Source organism: Anopheles stephensi, chromosome 2 (assembly GCF_013141755.1).
Source record: "Anopheles stephensi strain Indian chromosome 2, UCI_ANSTEP_V1.0, whole genome shotgun sequence".
Lineage (NCBI taxonomy): Eukaryota > Metazoa > Arthropoda > Insecta > Diptera > Culicidae > Anopheles > Anopheles stephensi.
Window position 1 is genome coordinate 33,479,687 of NC_050202.1, and position 18,951 is coordinate 33,498,637.

Here is an 18,951-nt window from a genome sequence, read left to right on the forward strand (position 1 = left end):
GCACTTATCGTGAATTGCAAAAACCAAAGCATTTTGCACCTCAGGATGCTCGAATCGTGGTGATGCAACGATTAGGGAAAAGAAATCTCTCCTAAGCTGGGTTTAGAATTAATTGAATCCATTGAAGTTTGGCAGTGCATGAAATTAAACACGTACGATGTACATTCCCAGCTCGAAAGTGAAGATTTTGCGTACATATCAGAGCTGGATGGTGTTGGAAATTATTTGCTACCTGATGCAGAAATCTTGCAACACCGAGGAGAATGTGTCTTTAGTATTCCACGACTGTAGTATGCCCAAACAAAAAAAAAAGAATTATCTGAATATCTATAAAAAATCCGATATATTGTTATTAACGCCTTAACCACAACCATCAACAACTTTAAGAAATCCTGTAAAAAAACATCCTGCTTTTAATAGTTTTAGAAGGCAGGACCGAGAATCGAATCCCAACCAAGCTTTATGCCGTATGCTGGGCTGACTATCCAACTACGAGTAAACCAAATTAAGGAAGCCAGTAATATTAGGCAAATACCCCTTTGAGGCTATAGAGTCAAAATAGGAAGAAGATTTTACTACCCAAGTAACTGATCGGGCCATCAACTAGAACTAGGCGAATTGCTGACAGCATAATCTAAAATTCGCGAGTTGCCTACTCCAAAAACTAGCTAAAAGATTCTTCTCCCACGATCGATAAGCGGAAATTGCGTATGAACAGTGAAGGATCAACCTATGAGAGGAAGGAGCGGCGCTCGGGACCTCGTCGGTTAGGGGGAAATCCTGTTGTCTCAACTGCCATTCCGCTCGGGGTCTCCAAATATCTTGACCCACCACTGCGCGTGAATGAAACAATGAATCCTCATTCATATGATGCGAGTTGATCGCTAAAATTCGAGGCACTTTTTGAGTCTTGACTCATCAAAGGTATCCCAAGAACCAAAGTTTGCTCGTTGCGGAAAAATCGCACTTAAAAGTTCAGTTTAAACACAAACAAATCCTTTAATTTTTATTCTCCTTACTTTTAACTGGATTTCTGTAATTTAATTTTACCCATGTCAAATTTCGATTTCGAAAATCGGATTTGAACTCCGGTTCTATCGGGTGAACCGCCTCCCCGTGTGGAAGGATGGCATGACCATGACCAGCAAAAATGACGGACCAATACTTTTCAATGTTGTGTGCCAAAGAAGAAAAAGAAGAGATTACTTATGTATTTATGTATTATATTTATTTATGTATTTATTTATTTATGTATTTATTTATTTATTTTTTGTATATTTATTTATTTATTTATTTATTTATTTATTTTTAAATTTTTGTTTTTTTAATTTTATTCATACTTCAATAATTGATCATTTTATTATTTTTTATTATATTTTTTTCTATTCTCACATAGTTTACAAAAAATACAATAAATAAGCGATTTATTTATTTTTATTTTAAGATTACTTATAAATAAGCGTAATTGCTATATTTTTTAAATCAGGGGACTAATTGCACAATATTAATTCTTCCAAAATAGAACAAATGTAGAACTGGTATATACAACAAGTTTAGCAAATTATCTAAAGCTTGTAGAACAAGATAGAAAAGACAGTAAAATCGCATAAAAACATTATTAAGTTCATAGGAATTGCCGTGGGTGGAGGGAGCATCTATGAAAACTTTAGCCCATTTGTTTTATGGGTGGAATTAAATATAAAAGTAAAACGATACATTTAAGACTATTATTCTTCTATTTATTCGTCCAGCGTTTTTTCCCATGTTTTAAAAACAGAGTGTTTACATGAAAATGATTAGCAAAGCAAAAGCTAAACAAGTCATCAAAGAGCTTCGAACAATAAGTTCGCTACTGTTCACTGCAGAACATCTAAATAAAAAACGGATGCTCAGTATAGGAGTGAACTGCAAACTATGTTTGAAATGTAGTTATACATTAGAAGGATCAAGCTATAGGGATTTAAAGTAATACCTCCAGTTGATTTGATTTAACAGCTTTACCTTGAGATACTTTATTTTTCTCTCACTAAAGCACATTCCTGGAGGTGGAAGTATCGTCTGGTGGTGTCATTTGAATTTGCATTTTTAATGTATGGAACTTAGAACGAACGGTACTGTGAAGAGTTCTTCAAATTCAATTAAACCTGACATTTGCATCTTGCTGATGCTTACTTTATTTATCGATCATCATACTAAGACAAATAGTTAAGAGTATTAGCACATACACATGAAGGTAATGACTTTTAAATATTTTAGAATCTTCCTCTAAGCTCAATCAGCAAACCTTTTATCGTTCCGTTGAGATCGGATCATTGGGAGTGTGTACTTTGGCCACTGACTTGCGCCTATTTTGTGTGCGCCTATTTTCTTCTCCCTGCGTGGGCTGCATTGGTACGCCATGTTCCATTTGTTTTGTTCTCCCGTAAGTTAGTACTTTCTGTTTCTCTTATTTAGGCCTTACCCAATCATGATCAAGCGCCCTGAAGAAAGATGCATATCATCATGAAACCTGATGCATAGTATGCAAACGGTATGGTAATCTTTCGTCTGCGTCTACCGATGAACATGCTGCTGCCAGCAGATTACGATGCAGAGAAATGCAAATCCTCACCAACACACACACAAACAGTTCGAGTGTTGGTGTCATGGAAATTTCCAATCCCTCAAAAGTGGTGGCTCGTGTTTGTCTGCATTCTCCCGAGGATACGGCTAACCATTTCAGGCAGCAACCTGAGCAAATATGAGCTCAATGTTTGGAATATTTCAACGCTGCATCAAAGCGTTGAGGCATTTTTGTTTTTTTTTCTTCATTTAACATTCCCTTTCACAGTTTAGGCAGATGCAGACATCATACCTTTTTTTTTTTGAAAATTTTTCATACTTGAAACCAAAGGATAAGGTACGAAGGGTAAAAATTCAGGTGTTCTTCAAGTGCTCTTCAAGGTAACGCAGTACTTTTGAAGAATCGTTCAACTGTGTCTTTCGTGATCTGTAATCTAAGTTAAGTTAACGTAAACTAAAATTCCTCTTCACTGATTGCAACATTAAACTCATCTACTTATTAAAAACCTGACCAGGAGCCGCTACCTGCAGATAATTTACGTCGAGCCGTATGGCTCATAATCCCCGAAGCTTACGGTATAAATCAACTAAATTAATCACTTGAAAGCTTATCTCCGTTAGTTGTGTCCACAGCGTACTTCCGTCTCAAGAATAATGCATTGTTCGCGAAACTTTACTCCCAACTCTTGGGAGCGTTTACTTCAAATTTGCTCTTCGCCGTAAACTAACGAAGGCAACCAAATCAACTGTTTCGCTAATGGAAGCGCAACCTGTAAGCTACCCTGTTCCTATGACGTCGCACGCTGACGCGTTGCCCGTGGTGAAGGTGATTAGTGTTTCGCAAGTTTGGCAAATCTTGCCAACAAGTTAAACCCATCACGAGGCACCCCTTTCGCGACGAAACTTGCAGCATAATTCTTGATAATCCTTTTAACACGAGCGAAAGGTGAGAGTTTGTAGCTTATCAAACCAAACAGCCCGGTGAGTGAACTTTTCGGTTGAAGAAATTCGGTCGGATCGGGCATTATTCATAATGTGCATACAATCTGTTACGAGCCGGTTTTCTCAGCATATGTGTTTTGCGTCCAGTAATCAAACTTTCATGGCTTTACACTTTCCGCGAGCTTCCTACTCATTAACACACATCCGTAAGCCTGTTGACCATTGATTTATCCTCTTGGTTTATTTATTTGCTATAGACGAGATGGGTGAGTACATTTCTAGTAACCAACCTACTATGTCATTGCGAATATACTACTTAAAACCGAAAGCAAAAAAACGCTGCAAAGTGTTGAGACTCATAAGCTCGCTCATTTCCGAAGGTAGTGTTCTACACAACAGCGTTGTTAATAGCTCACAGCCTTTGCCAAGCTCATCTTACAGTGTCCCGCTATGGACACCAATGTTTGTAATTTTAACGTAACAACAACACTTTGCAGAATTTTTGATATCTCAGAGAGATGATGTCCCAGAGAATTTCCTCTGATATGCCCATATTCTGTTCTTTTCTGCACTACTTTACTCTGATGAGTTCTGGCCGTAGAAAACTAGCGTAGCGTACCGTAACATAGGAAATCTGTTTATGATCATTATGACTAGCCTCCACCGGCAACGGGAGTCATACGAGTTGAAAAGGAAGGTGTTCAAAGTTGTCCAGATTGTAACCAGTACCCTTAATAGTCGCATGCCAACTTTTTTGAAGGAAATAGTAACTGCACCACCAGCGGCCCTGCTAGCAAACACGGATTTACGCAGGGGTAATTTACAGATAGGTGACCGCACATTTAGAGTCGTCCAAAACATCATCTAAGTGGAGTCATAAGCCAGCACCGACAACAATATTAATGTTGAGCTTCTCACTAGTGCTCGCAATAGCGTTTGCTCCCAATAAGTCATATTTCAGTCTAACGAAACTTATCCACTCAAAATACATGTCACGACGGACGAAGCTGACACTGTATAGAACATTCATAGTCCCAGTACTCACATACGTTTTTGCGACATGGACTCAGTTCAAAACTATCTAACCCTTTTAGCTCAGGTCGAGAAGGAGGATTCGAAGGATTATTGGCCTCGTTTGTGTGGAAGGACAGTGGAGGACCCGTTACAATGACGAACTCTGCGAGCTGTACGATGATCTCACCATCTCACCTCTCGTGGGCTGTTCATGTCATGAGAATGGCACCGGACGACCCAACCCGTAAAGTTCTTTCAGGGCGTCCACCCAGACAGACGTTTTGTTGTAAACCCAAGCTGAGATGGAGAAGGTCGGGCTAATGGATTGTCTGACGCAGGTGCTAAACCGTGAGGGTTGTTGCAGCAGGCCAAGACCACGAAGCTACACCTTAACCAGGCTGTCTTAATTATATAGTAAGGCTAATATTTAGTTACATACTCTACATGCTTCTGAGTTAATGAATAAGAAAAGGTCCGCCATGAAAATTCTGGATCAAGGGAGTGATCCAGTGTCCTACTAAACTCTAACTAGATACTGGTCGTAACGTGCATTAATGATAGGTGCTGTCCAGTGATCCTTAAACGATCTTGATCAAATTATTTAAAAGCAAAGGATGTTTTCCAGACATGTATGGTTATAGAATTCGAATGATTGTTTGGCTATTCTGCAGCGATGTGCCTTAAAGTTACTTTAATCAGTTAATTCAACTGGTACGTATCAATTGGTACGTGCATACTATTTTAGTTAAAAAAATACTTATTTTAATTAAAAAACATCATTAAATGTATAGATATGAAAAATAGAAAAGACCTCTCCTTCCCATCACATAACTTCTAATTGAGCCTTGTCTACGCCACACCAATACCACCAAAGGATGAAACGTGTCGTATCTCTTAATCCTAGCAACTCACAATCGCATTTTTCCTGCAAATTAAAGATAAAAATTACGACCACTTCCCGTATTAGGCTGCATGTTTTACGCAATTTATATGATACAGGATATTACTTCGCTACACCTTCTTCCGGCGCCGTCATCCATTTGTTGAAAGCTATCGCCTGTAGACCAGACCGAAGATAACACGTGCTCACGCCTCTATTTGGTATGATGATAAGTTTCTTCCGTATCGCAACCGGGCCTGGTTGCTCACGAACCGACAATAAAGTCAGATTTTATCGTCGTTATTTCGTTTCCCACCTGTCCGGGACTCGTGTAGAAAAATGGTGGTGCCTTGCTACCTTGCTTCCAGTCAGCCCCTTCTAGCCGGCTGCGATGCGAATAAGTGGCTAATAGAAGTGAAATTCTTCAACGACTGATAATGCTTGGCACAGAAGCACCCGGAGAGCACTCAGCCGTGGCAGGGAACTAAAACGAAAAAGTACGATTGCTGGCATTTGGAGCTTTCATCGTCTCAATAATCCTGCTCGAGTGCTACTTTCACTATCATTGGTGGCTTTGCTGTTCACACTGGATCGCGCCGGTGCGGGACTGTTCAAGTGCTGCTAATTGTGACTCTCCAACCTAGACCCCGTTTAGCAGCTCGTAAATCACGATCAGCTTGCGAACCAGGCCGTGTGGAAACGATAAACGAAGGTGCGGTGAGTTTAGTCAACCGGAAGGCCTGTGCTTCATCGGAATTGCTGGATGTACCGCTTTGCTGTGCGGTTCTAATGGGAATCGAAAGAAAAATATTTCTCTATGTTTGCTGCAGAAAGATGTAATTGATTTCGCAAGATTTTCTGCTACTTCTGCTACCTTTTTTCTAGCAATTGGCTTTCCTGGTTTAAAGTAGAAAGCTCGATACAAAACGAGCATTCCAGATGAATTGTTATCATTCATAGTTTTATTGATTACTTTTGAATCATTTTCTTATGAAACACAAGCCCCCAATTACTTAGTAATCTCAGTAATAATTCAAATCCGTTTAAGTTGAGAACCGAGTAACTCGGACAAAGACTCTACTAGCAAACAGCAATACTTAGTGTCCAAGTATGTTTCAAAAATATTTAAAAATATAAAACAACAAGCTAGAACAACAACTACATAAGTCAATAAAAGCTCATCGAAGCCACTTCTTACCATGCCGTCAATATTTCAATGCTTCAAACTTACACGACTGAAGGCTTTGAAGGTTGATTTCTTAATTCCGTACGATTCTGTTTGTACGCAAAATACTGTCAATGTAACATGCCAACACACTAACTCCCCCAAAATCACACATGACGCAGGGCACACAAAAACCCTGACAGCTTCTCATACGTTAAATCTCTGCTGATGACTGCCATATATATCCCGGGAGTCTTGTTTTCCGACTCCCAGCACAATCGACTGTCTCCCATCTGGGGCCCGCGTATGGAAATTCGCAACAATCTTCGCGAATGAGAAACACGCTCCCGTTTGTGACGAAAACAAGCAAAATCGTCGACAAAACACTCCGATTACAAGCCTGGCAGCGAACCGGGGCGAACGGGGCACAGTTAGTCTTCTCGTTTGCATCCGCCGTTCAAATGCAATTTACGAAAATGGACATTCGGGGAAAACCAACAAAACATGCGACTAAATCATCATCGTCGTCGTCGTCTTCTATCACGCTGAAGCCTTTCCGACCACCTGCCCGATCGTCGTGCCGCTGCACCGCAAGACATACAGGCCGGGCCGACCGTCCACGACTCCTGACTGACGGTAGGAGAGCAATCGAGTTAAGTGGTTGTGTTAGGGTGTGCTTTCGAGGACTGCCGGGATGCCTGTGCCCAGAGCCAACCGTTTTCCCGCACAGGCCGGAATGATAAGAAGCGAAAGCTTCAGTTACACATATGAGCCCGTCCCGGGACTGATGGGCTTGGCGAACGATGATATGCAAATCGTTCATGGCAGGTGGCATTTGATGGTGCAAAAACGCAAAACAAAAACATAGTGCCCAGCAAAAAAATCAAAAAAAGCGGGTGAACGCTCTCTATACCCGAGCTGGGACTGTGGCTGGCGAATGGAAAAGGGTTTTGTGCCTGTTGTTAATGCGCCCGTATCGTTTCTTCACACTCTATACATTTGGAGGCAATAGAAAAACAACATTCCTCACCTACCGGCTCTAAAACGGTAATGGTCCACTTAGGATCAGCCGGTTCACTTTGAATGATAATCTTCAAAGGGAGCAATAATACTTGAGCTGATTGATAATTCACCACAGAACCGAAAGAGAAACCCCCGCCATGAAGCGTTCAAGGGTTGAAATGGAAATGTTAGGCGGACAGACTTTTACAGACAATCGAGTTTGTTGCGGGGGGCAATGAAAATGAAAAGCTTTTCGAGGTGTGTGTAATTCGATCTGGCAACAAATAAACCCTTCTTTTGTTGGATTAAGGTGCCTGAGGGTTTTTCCTACAGTTTATGAACTGCTGCATGTCAGTATGGAATTATTGGACTAATCTTGGATATAGGTACGTTTACTTTTAAGCCTAGTGATATCCAAGACTTCCCACCAATCTTCTAGGTCTAATTAGATTTGATGGTGCAGAATTGTGTGAATTTCTCGGTATGGTGTAATTTGCTATTTCAAATGTGAATTTCAAACACCGTTAAACAATTATCTCGCAAAGAATACTTTTTTGGCTTATGTACACAAAATGTGAGAAAAATTGAAGAATTTGATACTGAATCTTCTTATCTTCTTATGAAGTGTTATTAAGATGATGCTGCTCCGTACCACACTCCATACCGGTGAAACCAGGTGCTTTGAGGTCAGATACGTCCGGGTTGGTTTTTGTTGCCGGAGACACATAAAACGTAAACATCAAATAACAACGGGTTTTTGCATATTTCATCGTTGTCTCATTTCAAACCTATCCCTTTTCACTTTCCTACATCGCACTTACACAAATACGCTTTAGATTCCATGTTACGTGTTTTACCGTTGTGCAAAGTGTTTTCTTCGCTGCGTAACCTTACCACCGCAGGCTACGCAACGCAACACAAGCTTTGTTTTCTTGCAACTTATTTACAGCCAGACGGTGGGAGTCACGTCTTGAGTGTTGTAAACTGTAAAGAAGCAACAGCACAAATCGGAGCGTCTCGATTTTCTTCACACACCTTCTTTAATACGATTGTTGTAGAAACAAACTGGAGGCGAACCAACAAAAAAAACTGTACACTTTTAACTTATCGCATTTTGTGGGTACCATTTTGACAGGCCCGGGTAAAATTAATTAGTTCTCGCCGAAAGTACAGAACCATCCGGTTGGAAAGTGCTAGGTATGGTATTCATTTGCCAACGGTAGGTCACGATGATGGTAGTACGGGGTGGAAGGCAAATGAATTTAGCCGACCGTTATGCTCAGTGCTGAGCCTAGGTTGAAAACTGCTGTTGAGCATTTTGCCTACAGAGGCACGCGAAAACTTGGATCAATTTCACTTTGGTGTTGCTGAAAGTTCTAATCTCTTTTAACCTCTTTTAAATTTATCACCGGCAAAAAAAAACTAGAGGCTCAGGTCTAAGGAGTTAGGAGTCCTTTTGTCGGAAAATTTGACAGGAATGCGTCGATCACACGTCTTTCTTTGTCAAAACTCCTTTTGTAGTTTCCCATCTCACTTCGATTCAATTTTACGGTGTTAAAGGAACACTACGAATCCTTCATAATGTCCCGATTTGGTTGTCTGCGACGAATCGTTATTAAAGATTTATTTTCACGATTTGGGCAATATTTCTTGTTCGAGTCACTCGAAATTTTTCTCACTGTAAACAAACAATAAAACTTCGAAGCTTTCGAATGAGGTAATGCTTTTTTATATGTTGAGCCAACTATTATAAAAGTCGTGAAAAAAATAAATACAAAATTATCAAAATTTAGCTTGCATAACCTGCATGTACAGTGGCTTCCAAAAAAAACTGCTCTACGTCTAACGTTGCCGGATGGACTCGGGCGATCGCTTTTCGCGACCTCTCTGCAGATGTCCCTGAAGGTTTAATACTAGCTTTTAACTTACGACTTCGATTGAGAGCGCAGTAGAGCCCGTTGGCAGAAGATCGAGTACCGATATTGGGGAGATGTTGGCTACCAGAGGCCTCCGAGCAGCCAGAGAAAACGATACTATCCTAATATTCCACTTCCACATGATCCTTTCAATTCACATTTCTTTCTTAGTAATAGTGCCACGGGCGATCCGTTGATGGAACAATAGTGTTCAAGAATATAGTCTTTACGTCCGTAGAAAATGAAGCATGTTTCATACGTTGTAGCAGTGTCTTCCAATTCGGCTCAGATTTGTTGGAGCGAGTTTTCCTGCTTTAGGAATTGGTTTTGTATTTTTAATTCTTCAGCAGATCATTTTAGAACTCGGTGTTGACTTGCTCGGTTTTAAACTGTCATGGTCAGGCTCGAGTGGTGAACGCTATGCGCAAAAAAAAATGTGTTTGTAAGCCACGGTTAGAGGAACAGACAATAAAACATCCAAAAAATATCACAATAGAGGAGGTTCGGCACCGAGTTTATTCTTCCACACATTTATTTCGCTTGTCATGTTACAAAATTAAGGTCATTTTATTGTTTGATAGGATGTTGTAGTTGAGCTTATTAGGGACGGTTCAGTGATAGAGACGACTGCTTCGCCGATCGTCACTACAAGACCGAGGTTCAAATAACATCCGGACCATCCTTCCCATTGTCAGGACGATTTATCCCACTATATGATATCAATGTGTCTAGAAGGCCAGAAATGACAGATATGACCGCCACAAGCATACAAGAGGATTCAGGAAAATTCTTTGAAAATATTATTCCTGGTATCGTAATTGTCTGCTTTTTTAAAGGAAAACCTTTTCCGTTTTATCACTTTGAAACACCGTCTAGTCTCAACTCAAAACGTGATCCAGTTTTAATTACCACCTGTTTTACTATCTCATTGAAAACGAAATTTTGTACCAAATATAGTTTCTCAAATTTCAATGTGTCCACTGGTAGCAAGAAAATGCATAACACCTCGACAAACGAAACAATAAAACCCGAATTTAACAAAATGCGAATACGAATTAGTGCAACGTACGCTTTTTCACAAGGTTTTCCTTATTGCCAAACCACACGTGTACGACATGCAAGCCAAGCCAAGATTCACATGCATTGATATGAATACATTTACCAAACAAACTTTCGACGTCCGCAAAAGTTGCAGCTCAGTTGCAGCTCCAGAGATGCAAACTCCCAAAATTTGTTATTTTGTACGTAGCGTTCGTTCGTATTTTTCTACCATTGCCAACGCGGTGCATGGTGAGAACTGTTTCAAGAGCGAGAGCAAAAAAAAATCTGTTCCGACACGACATCTGGTAAGACGACAACAATCTTGATCAAAATTTCCTAAACCGACCCTGCATACGGTTGCAGCTGCGAGCGGAAGACGGTTATGGGGAAAAGGGGAAAGTTTTTTAAGTTTTGATAAATAAAATTTTTCTTGCCAGCTCGCAGCCTTCCGGACCACAGACTGAAGAAGGAAAAGTTTATTTTAGCCAACCACCAAAAAAGCTGGTTGGTAAGGTAAAAAGATGTCAAAAAGCGCTTGTTAGCTGGGTAACAATATTGAAAGCTTGCTCGTTATTGGTTGGGAAACTTTTTTTGGAGGCCAATACTGTATTAATGCTACCTTTTTTTAACTTAATAGATATAATAAGTCAGATGAAAAAAATTCAACTGAATTGGTAAAATCAGAAGTTCCGTTCCGTAAAAGCATAAAATCCGTCCGATTTTCATTGCCTTTGTTGTTGTTGATGTGAATGGATTAAAAATTTTGCCCCCAAAAAAACACTATCATATTCCATTTCAAATGAGTCATTGTTTGACTCAGTAGCGCCCAACTGTCTGATGCTGTGGCAAACTTATCCAAGGCGCCAAACAGCCATCCGACATTCAAAGTCATTTCAACTGGCGGCTTTGCGATGCTGAGCTCAGCTCGTTGGACAGAATCCAGGTCACGGCGGCCGCTCGAAATGGTTTTTGGTTGGCAAACGTTTCATAACTCCATATAATTCCTTATGTACCGCAACAGCAACGGGTTCTGGCGCGTGGCAGCAGAGCAGGCTTTCTACCAGTGATTAAATGTAGTACAGCACACTCACTCAGAGCAGAAAAAAAATAAATCAAAATCCGGCCCAAAGCAAAAGAAACATACCACCCATAGTTTAACTTTCTTTCTTTATTACCTCCCGACAGATAAAAAAAGCCGGCATCAATAAAAATTCATGGCGCCAAGACGCTGGTATTGTCATGCCGTCGTCATGCGTCTAGCGCTGGCATCTCTTCAGCTGGAAGTGATTTCTAGATTTGTTCTCGGTTGGATCCATTTCGCATACTAACAAAAACGGGCGGCAAAAAGGATGACGGGCGATGGCAGACAGTTGTGCAGACAGTCAGCTTGGCGCCATCCAGTAGAACAGTTTTGCCGGTGACAGTAAGGCCTCGTAAAAGCATGCCAAGACAACTATCGTCGTTGGCGGACAATTTGCGAATGAGGTGGCATAAATTAGAATTTTCTATGCGACTGGCTTTTTTTCGGCATGTATTGATATTGGCTTATGATGATAAAGAAATGCATTGCTTGCTTCTAGACAATATGTGACAAAGCTTCGATGAGATAAACTATAATAGTTATGGAAGAGACTGTAAACATACGGAATAAAATAATTTGATCTTGATGGATATAATTGAATTAAACATATCTTCGTCTTCTTCTTCTTTGGTCTAACGACCTATTAAGTCATGCTCGCTGTTTCTGGCTTACGAGACTTAATGATGTCACGTAGTTGGATAGTCAGTTCTCACTACGGGGGAACGGTCCGGATGGGATTTGAACGCCGATCCTGCCGTATGAAGACCGGCGCCGTTTTCGCCTCTACCACCGTATGTCATTTGCCTTGCTTTTGACTAGCTTAACTCAAGTAACCTTAGCTTGATATTCAAGCCTGCGTTGGGATTCGATACTGGTGTATTTTCGTGTTATAATATTAAGCCACTACCAACTACAGCACAAAACATAAACAGTTTGACATGATATAATTCCATGCCATCCATGCCACCTTTACTGTTATGCATGGGATTTAACATGTGTATGAACGATCCTGGAAGTGACATCTGTCTGGTCGTTTTGTTGATGTTGAATTGTTCACTACACAGTTGATGACAGGGCACGGCTTCTTCCACATAGAGCGGATGAACCTTATTCAAGAGGCAAACTATCCAGATTGTACATAGCTATGAGAGACACCTGATCATGCGATGTGTGAGTACCATCGCTTCATCCCTGTAAGACGTCGTATGAATGCCTATACCTAGGTCGGAGAAGAGCTGACTGTGGGGAAACGATTGTTGTGCTATAAACGGGAAGAAAGATCTTTACCCGTCGGCTGCAGAGACATATTCGCATCAAAAAAAGTACGGCTGAGACCGAGTTAGGGGCTTATCAAGATGTCAGCAGGGAGAACCATGTCATCAATTGTGATCCCGGCTTTACACTGTAGCGGTGGCTTGATCTCCGGGGAAGAACATGTTGCGGCAATAGGTATTAGATCATCGTTCAAAAATAGAAGAGTCGCTTTAGCTGTTAGATGACTAATGGTGATCATGAAGCTAAGACGCCCGATAAACCTCACCAAATTGTCACAGCTCGACTTCGTGACGAGGTGCACTTAGAAAAAATCGTCTTTACCACTCCTTTTTAATATTATACCCTCCTTGGTAAGCTGCTATTCGAAATATTCGAGAACAAAGTATTCAACATCAACCCTGGTATAGAATATTATCTCGTTGAGATCGATACAGATAAATGTTACTGTATTAGTTTTCTCGTAAACTTTGTCCTGTGAGGAATGACTATTATAAATGTGATCAAGAGTTAGACAGATGCTACACTGTTCGCGATTTCGGTACCATACTGGACAGCAAGTTAACATTCCATGACCATTTCTTTAACATCGTAAACAAAGCAAACAGAATGGTAGGATTCATGATCAAACAGGCAAATCACTTTACCGACCCTAAAAGCCATACTTGTAGCGCTGGTAAGACCCATACTGGAGTTTAATTGCGTCACGTGGAGCCCAAATCATCGTGTCTGGATTAACAAACTGGTATCAGCTCAGCGGCGCTTTACTCGCTTAGCCCTTCGACATATTCCTTGGCGTGGTGAAATGCCTGAAAATCACGCCAGATGTCTCCTTCTGGGACTTTCACCATTGGAACATAGATGTGAAGTAGCGCAATGTGTGTTTATGGCCAAAATATTGAGAGGGGAAAGTGGTGCTATCTTTCTTCTCTCGAGCATCAACATGAATGCGCCTGAAAGGGTTGTTCGCTCTGGCCAATTCATCCGTTTTCCATGAACTAGGTTAGTCAATAGATTTAAGGGTTTAAGGAATGTGCTTGTGGATCTGTAAAACAAGACTTAAATATATACATAAATAAATAAATAAATAAATTAGTTTCAGGTAACCATTCAAACCTATACCATCATATTTATTAGATCAAAAAGGATTCAGTAGAATACGGTTGTGATAAACCACGATAAACAAAGTGATTCATGAATGGCACCAGGCTTTCACACTTTAGAGCTGATACTAAGTTCTATCGGAACTGATCCTCCCAATCAAGGACTATCTTTTTTAACTTCTAATTCTTCTTTGGAACTACATCCTCGAGAGGGTTTGGCATGATATTTCCGGCTTTCTGTGACTTAATTTTACCCGTACTAAAGTAGTCAGCCCTGCGTCCGAAGAGGCGGTCTGGATGGGATTTGATCTCCAGTCCTCCCGGGTGAAGATCGGCACGGCTTTGGCCTGTGCCATCAATTTTAACTACGTGATGTTAAATATAGACTTGTAGGAAACGATGGGACGGTGCGGTGGACGAGACGATAACGGTGCCGGTCTTCACACGGCAAGACCGTGGTTCAAATCAAGACCAACTCCCGTACGTCAGGCCGACTACTTTACTGATCTTCTGATCTCTCTACAGCCTTCACTATGTAAACGAGCTAGGACTTACTTTCTTCACTACTGCGCTACATTACTTTTAATAGTTTTCGATAAGAAAAATCAGAGTTGATAACATTTCAGGAACTATATCCTCCTATATAAAAACTATATAAAAATAACTTTACTATGACACTCTGCTATTTACATTAAAACATCCACTTTGGACAACAATAACAACACAGGAAATGAAACGTGAGAACTACATTGGCACAGCTATTCCCAAATGCAATTAAGAAATGAAAATGAAAAACATCAAAACCAAACCAATCTTTCTGTTTCCATTAAAATACTCAGGCACGTGTAAGGGCCAACCGAATAAACGAAAACCACTGGTATGATTTACTAACCGTGCACAACACCGTACAGATAACATATCATAGCTGAAACAAAACGCTACAAATATCATCCACTAAAGCAAAACCCTCAGGATACGGGAACGGGAATTAATTTCAAATGTAACGCAGAACCAACCGGCCAAAGGGAGCCGGGGATAAGCAAGATAAAGAAACAAACGAACAATTTGTTTGGTGTATCCTGTGTGGGTGCGTGTTGCACCGTGCAATAGACAGGTTTTCCATTCCGGAAAATGATTCACTGCCTGGTGAACCGGAAACGAACCGTACCGAACCGAACCCACCCGCTTCAAACCGCTTTCCTCGAGGGAAGGCAACAGACAGCTGCTTGCAACCTCCAAACACCTTGTGCCCGGAAAATGCTGGCAAGACAGAAGAGAAAATGCTTTTCAAATAACATGTCCCGTTTGGAATAATCCCTAGGGAATCTATTGTTGCTGGAGTTTGCTTTTTTTTTGTTGCTCGCTGGCTCTTGTTTTTCGTTAACCGCTCATAGGAAAGTCGAAAACAAATCTATCTTTTGATGATATATTTGGCTGGAGGTTGTTTTTTCGTTTGCTCCTCGTTGCCTGCTATGCTTTTTGTCCGTTCCGTGACACCGTTCTGGAAGTGGAGCAAACCGATGACAACAAACGCGATGAGCAGGAATGAGGTCATGCACAAAGGGACACACAAGCGAGCTCAAAACGAGCGTTTAATAACTACAGCCACATGTTGTTGGTGGTGTGGGCAGAATTGGTTGTAGTACAGCCCAATTTTCGTGTACAACTTGGTGTTGGGTTCTATTTCTGCAATCTTTAGCCCGATGACTTTAGCTAGGCAAATTTAAGCGGATCTTCGCTTCAGCTTGTTCTATTGTTAATGAGAATAAAATGGCTTCAATGTGAGTTTCGCATCAATAAACGGTTCCATCGAGCAATGGGAAAGAATTGTCACCAGTAATTGATTTTTGGACCGATTGTACTTTCGTTTAAGCTCGGAAAGTAAGAATTTAATTTATTTCCTTATATCACACCCAGAACCAAGCGGCTGTCAACCGCACTGAATTAAATTAATTTCGGCTACCGAGTAACAAATGAGCCATCAATCGATACCTACGCCTCCGACAATCGAATCACCATGTTGTGTCTTCGCTACAGAAACACCCGGCACCGGGCCAGGAGTTGGACTAAATTGGACGGAAATAGCTCCGAGCTACCAAGCAGCAGCAGCAGCAGCAGCATCTCACCAACCAAAGATCAACCACCCGTGTGCGAACAGAAAACCACCAAACGTGCAAAGAATATATCGTCCCTCCGCACGTCCTTTTAAAATCGATCCATCACCGTGCCCGATCTTACACCAAGTTTTGGAAGGTTGTAAGGATTTTGCCTTACAATCGGTAACACAGGTACTCCTTTACACGCCTGTGCGCCCCTGTTTCGATACGTTGATGATACCGAAGATAACCGGGGCCGGAACGAAACTTTGGTGAAAGTTAAATTTATTTTTGCATTTCTAATTTCCATCAAAGTGAAACGAAATCAAAATTCTTCTCCCAACGCAAGCGGGCGTAAGCGTAATCGTAAACAGAACAGTCATTTAATCAAGCAATATTGCGCTGTAGCTAAGATTGATGGGCCGAGTTAATTCAATCGGATTGTACTGCTTTGACCCGCTATACCGATTGTCGGGAGGTTTAGCGAGAGAACTGAGGAAGGCATTATAAGTTGAATATTTTTTATCAATTTTTAAATTAATTGCACTCAAAAATAATATTAATTTTCATCAGGTTTTTTGTTCAATTGTAGAAAAAAATTGTGGAACGATGTTTCTTCTTCTCCTTTTAAAATTTTATATAAAAAAGTTACTATTGTTTAAAATAATCTCAAAATCAAGCAAACGATCATTGTGGCTATTGTCAACAAAAACAACCGTTCCTTCAGTTGGGCGCCGTAGACGGACTCTTTTTTTGTATGTATGCGCCTGTTTTCAATCCAGATTGATGGGCACAGCAGATTCCGACCAGCGGCGCATTCAATATATCACGATTATATGGTTCACAGCTGGTATTTGAATTTGTGTTGGGGAAATATTTCTACTAAATTAAGCTGTTAAACAGAATACGGATTGTTTGTTTATTTGTTTACTTGTTCCTTACCTTTTACTATCAGAAGCAGTAGCATCACGGTAATTGTTGCGCCTTTCACACTCTGCCGAGTGTCGGCAGCTCTTTGTCGAATCTCCATTGCGAATTCCTTTTTGTTTTACATTAACCAACACAATCACAACTTTTTAAATCTTTTCTCCCTTACCTTCCATTTACACGTATTCACACGCTCGCACAAACACGCTTACCCGAGATGATGATGCTCTGGTATAAGCTTGTTCTTCGGTAAATACACCACATCCGTACGAATGCTTAGAAAACGATTAACCTTCCTTATCCATTTACCCGGTGGCACTTTTCCATTCACACACAGGAGACCATTCTTGCACACACACATACACACACACACCGCTCACACTTTGTGTTTCATGAAATATTTAAACGCACTTTAGCCGAATTTTCCGTATCATTCCATAATCTATTTTTCACACATTACTCTCATCATCATCACCACACCATTTGATGTTTTTGCTGGGAGCAAGAGCTGAATCAAACTCATTTAGGGACACACATTTTACGGGGTTGCAATAATAAGCACTGAAGAGCCGATTTCAGTTAAAAATTTACACTTCAACGGAACCCACACAAAACCGGCACCGAAAAAGTGTTGTTGTTGTTGATGACGTCAATGCCCAACTTTACCGACTGTTGGGTTTTTAGATGACCTGATGGATGGCACCTTCTGCACAAATTATTTATTAAGCTCCGATACACTGCAAAAATAAGCATCCGCTTTATTCTGCTTGATTTTGTTTTCCCCACAGCTTCGCAAGTTTTTCGCACAAACGTTCACGCTCACGGTAGCACTGGTGTCCTTTCGGAACGAGCTCACGACAAGAACTGGTCGAAAAGGGATTCGTACTCTGCGAGTCACATTCGCGTTCGTCCGTAATCAGCTGTTCGTATGGCCGAACGACCGAAAGCTTCACGAATGAACTGGGCCGAAAGCCTGACGCTTACAATCGGGTGCTGTTCGGGCGTCTCCATATGAATGAATGTCCTTAACCCAGTTGTTGGAGTGTTTGGATGCAAGAACGCACAGATGGACGATATTGGAGATTTTGTTGTCATTATAACTAACGGCAGCTTCCCTTACATGTAGGGGAAAATTCGGGCTGATGTGTTGTTCGTAAGGAATGCAGGGAAATTTAAAGAAATGACCGTCTGATTCTATCCTGCAAAGAAACATGATGAGTAAAGTTTTTAGTATGTTTGTCGCAATTTAGGGGAACTTTTAAACAAAGAAATGCATTTTCTTATTAGAATGGTTCATTGAGTAAATTGATAGCGCCACCGGGCTTTACATGGCATAACTGGGCATCGAATCCCTTCTGGATTCTCTCAACAGCATAGCTTCGGGTTAGCTGTTTCTCAACAGGACTAACTATCTACGCCTGAGCCTCGTATGAAGGTAAGTTAAGGAAGCCAGGAATAGAAGACCAAGACTCTTCGAGCTCCAAAGAAGAAAAAGATGTTCAAATTAACGGAATAAAATAAAATGCAATTCTCATCCTACATCCACTGATTTTAAGAAGTACTAGGCGTCTCCATCGTGAGAAAGAAAGACTTCCCAAAATGCTTGATCCTATGTAATAATACAGCATTCACAAAAGGCATTATGTCTAAACATGTTATTAGCAGCAAATTGAATGAAAAAATCTCATTGGAACACGTCACTCCTTTATCCTTAAAGCAGGATTTGCACGATCATCCCAGGCAGTTCCCCAAACCAAACCGAATCTCCTGAGAATATTGGATGCACCTGCTACGGATGAGATAATTTGTATCAGGCTTTTCCACAAAATATTGGACCAACATTACTATGCAACAAGTCACAAGTAAAGCTTGCAAGTGAGTTTGCAGGGAACAAAACACTACGGTCCGCTTCATTCGGTCTGCTCTGCCACCGTGTTGAACTTGCCAAGA

General features: G+C 40.9%; 1 protein-coding gene across 2 annotated transcripts in view; it reads right to left on the reverse strand.

Annotated features, from left to right (window-relative positions):
• LOC118506294 overlaps nt 1–18,951 on the reverse strand; it is a 58,439-nt gene that overhangs the window by 12,323 nt on the left and 27,165 nt on the right. The window contains exon 2 of one of the 2 annotated variants that reach the window (XM_036043225.1): nt 17,017–18,200. In XM_036043225.1, the coding sequence (XP_035899118.1) occupies nt 17,017–17,104 (88 nt within the window). In that variant the 5' untranslated portion in view covers nt 17,105–18,200. The remainder of the gene's footprint in view (nt 1–17,016; nt 18,201–18,951) is intronic. The other variant, XM_036043226.1, reaches the window with a different exon arrangement.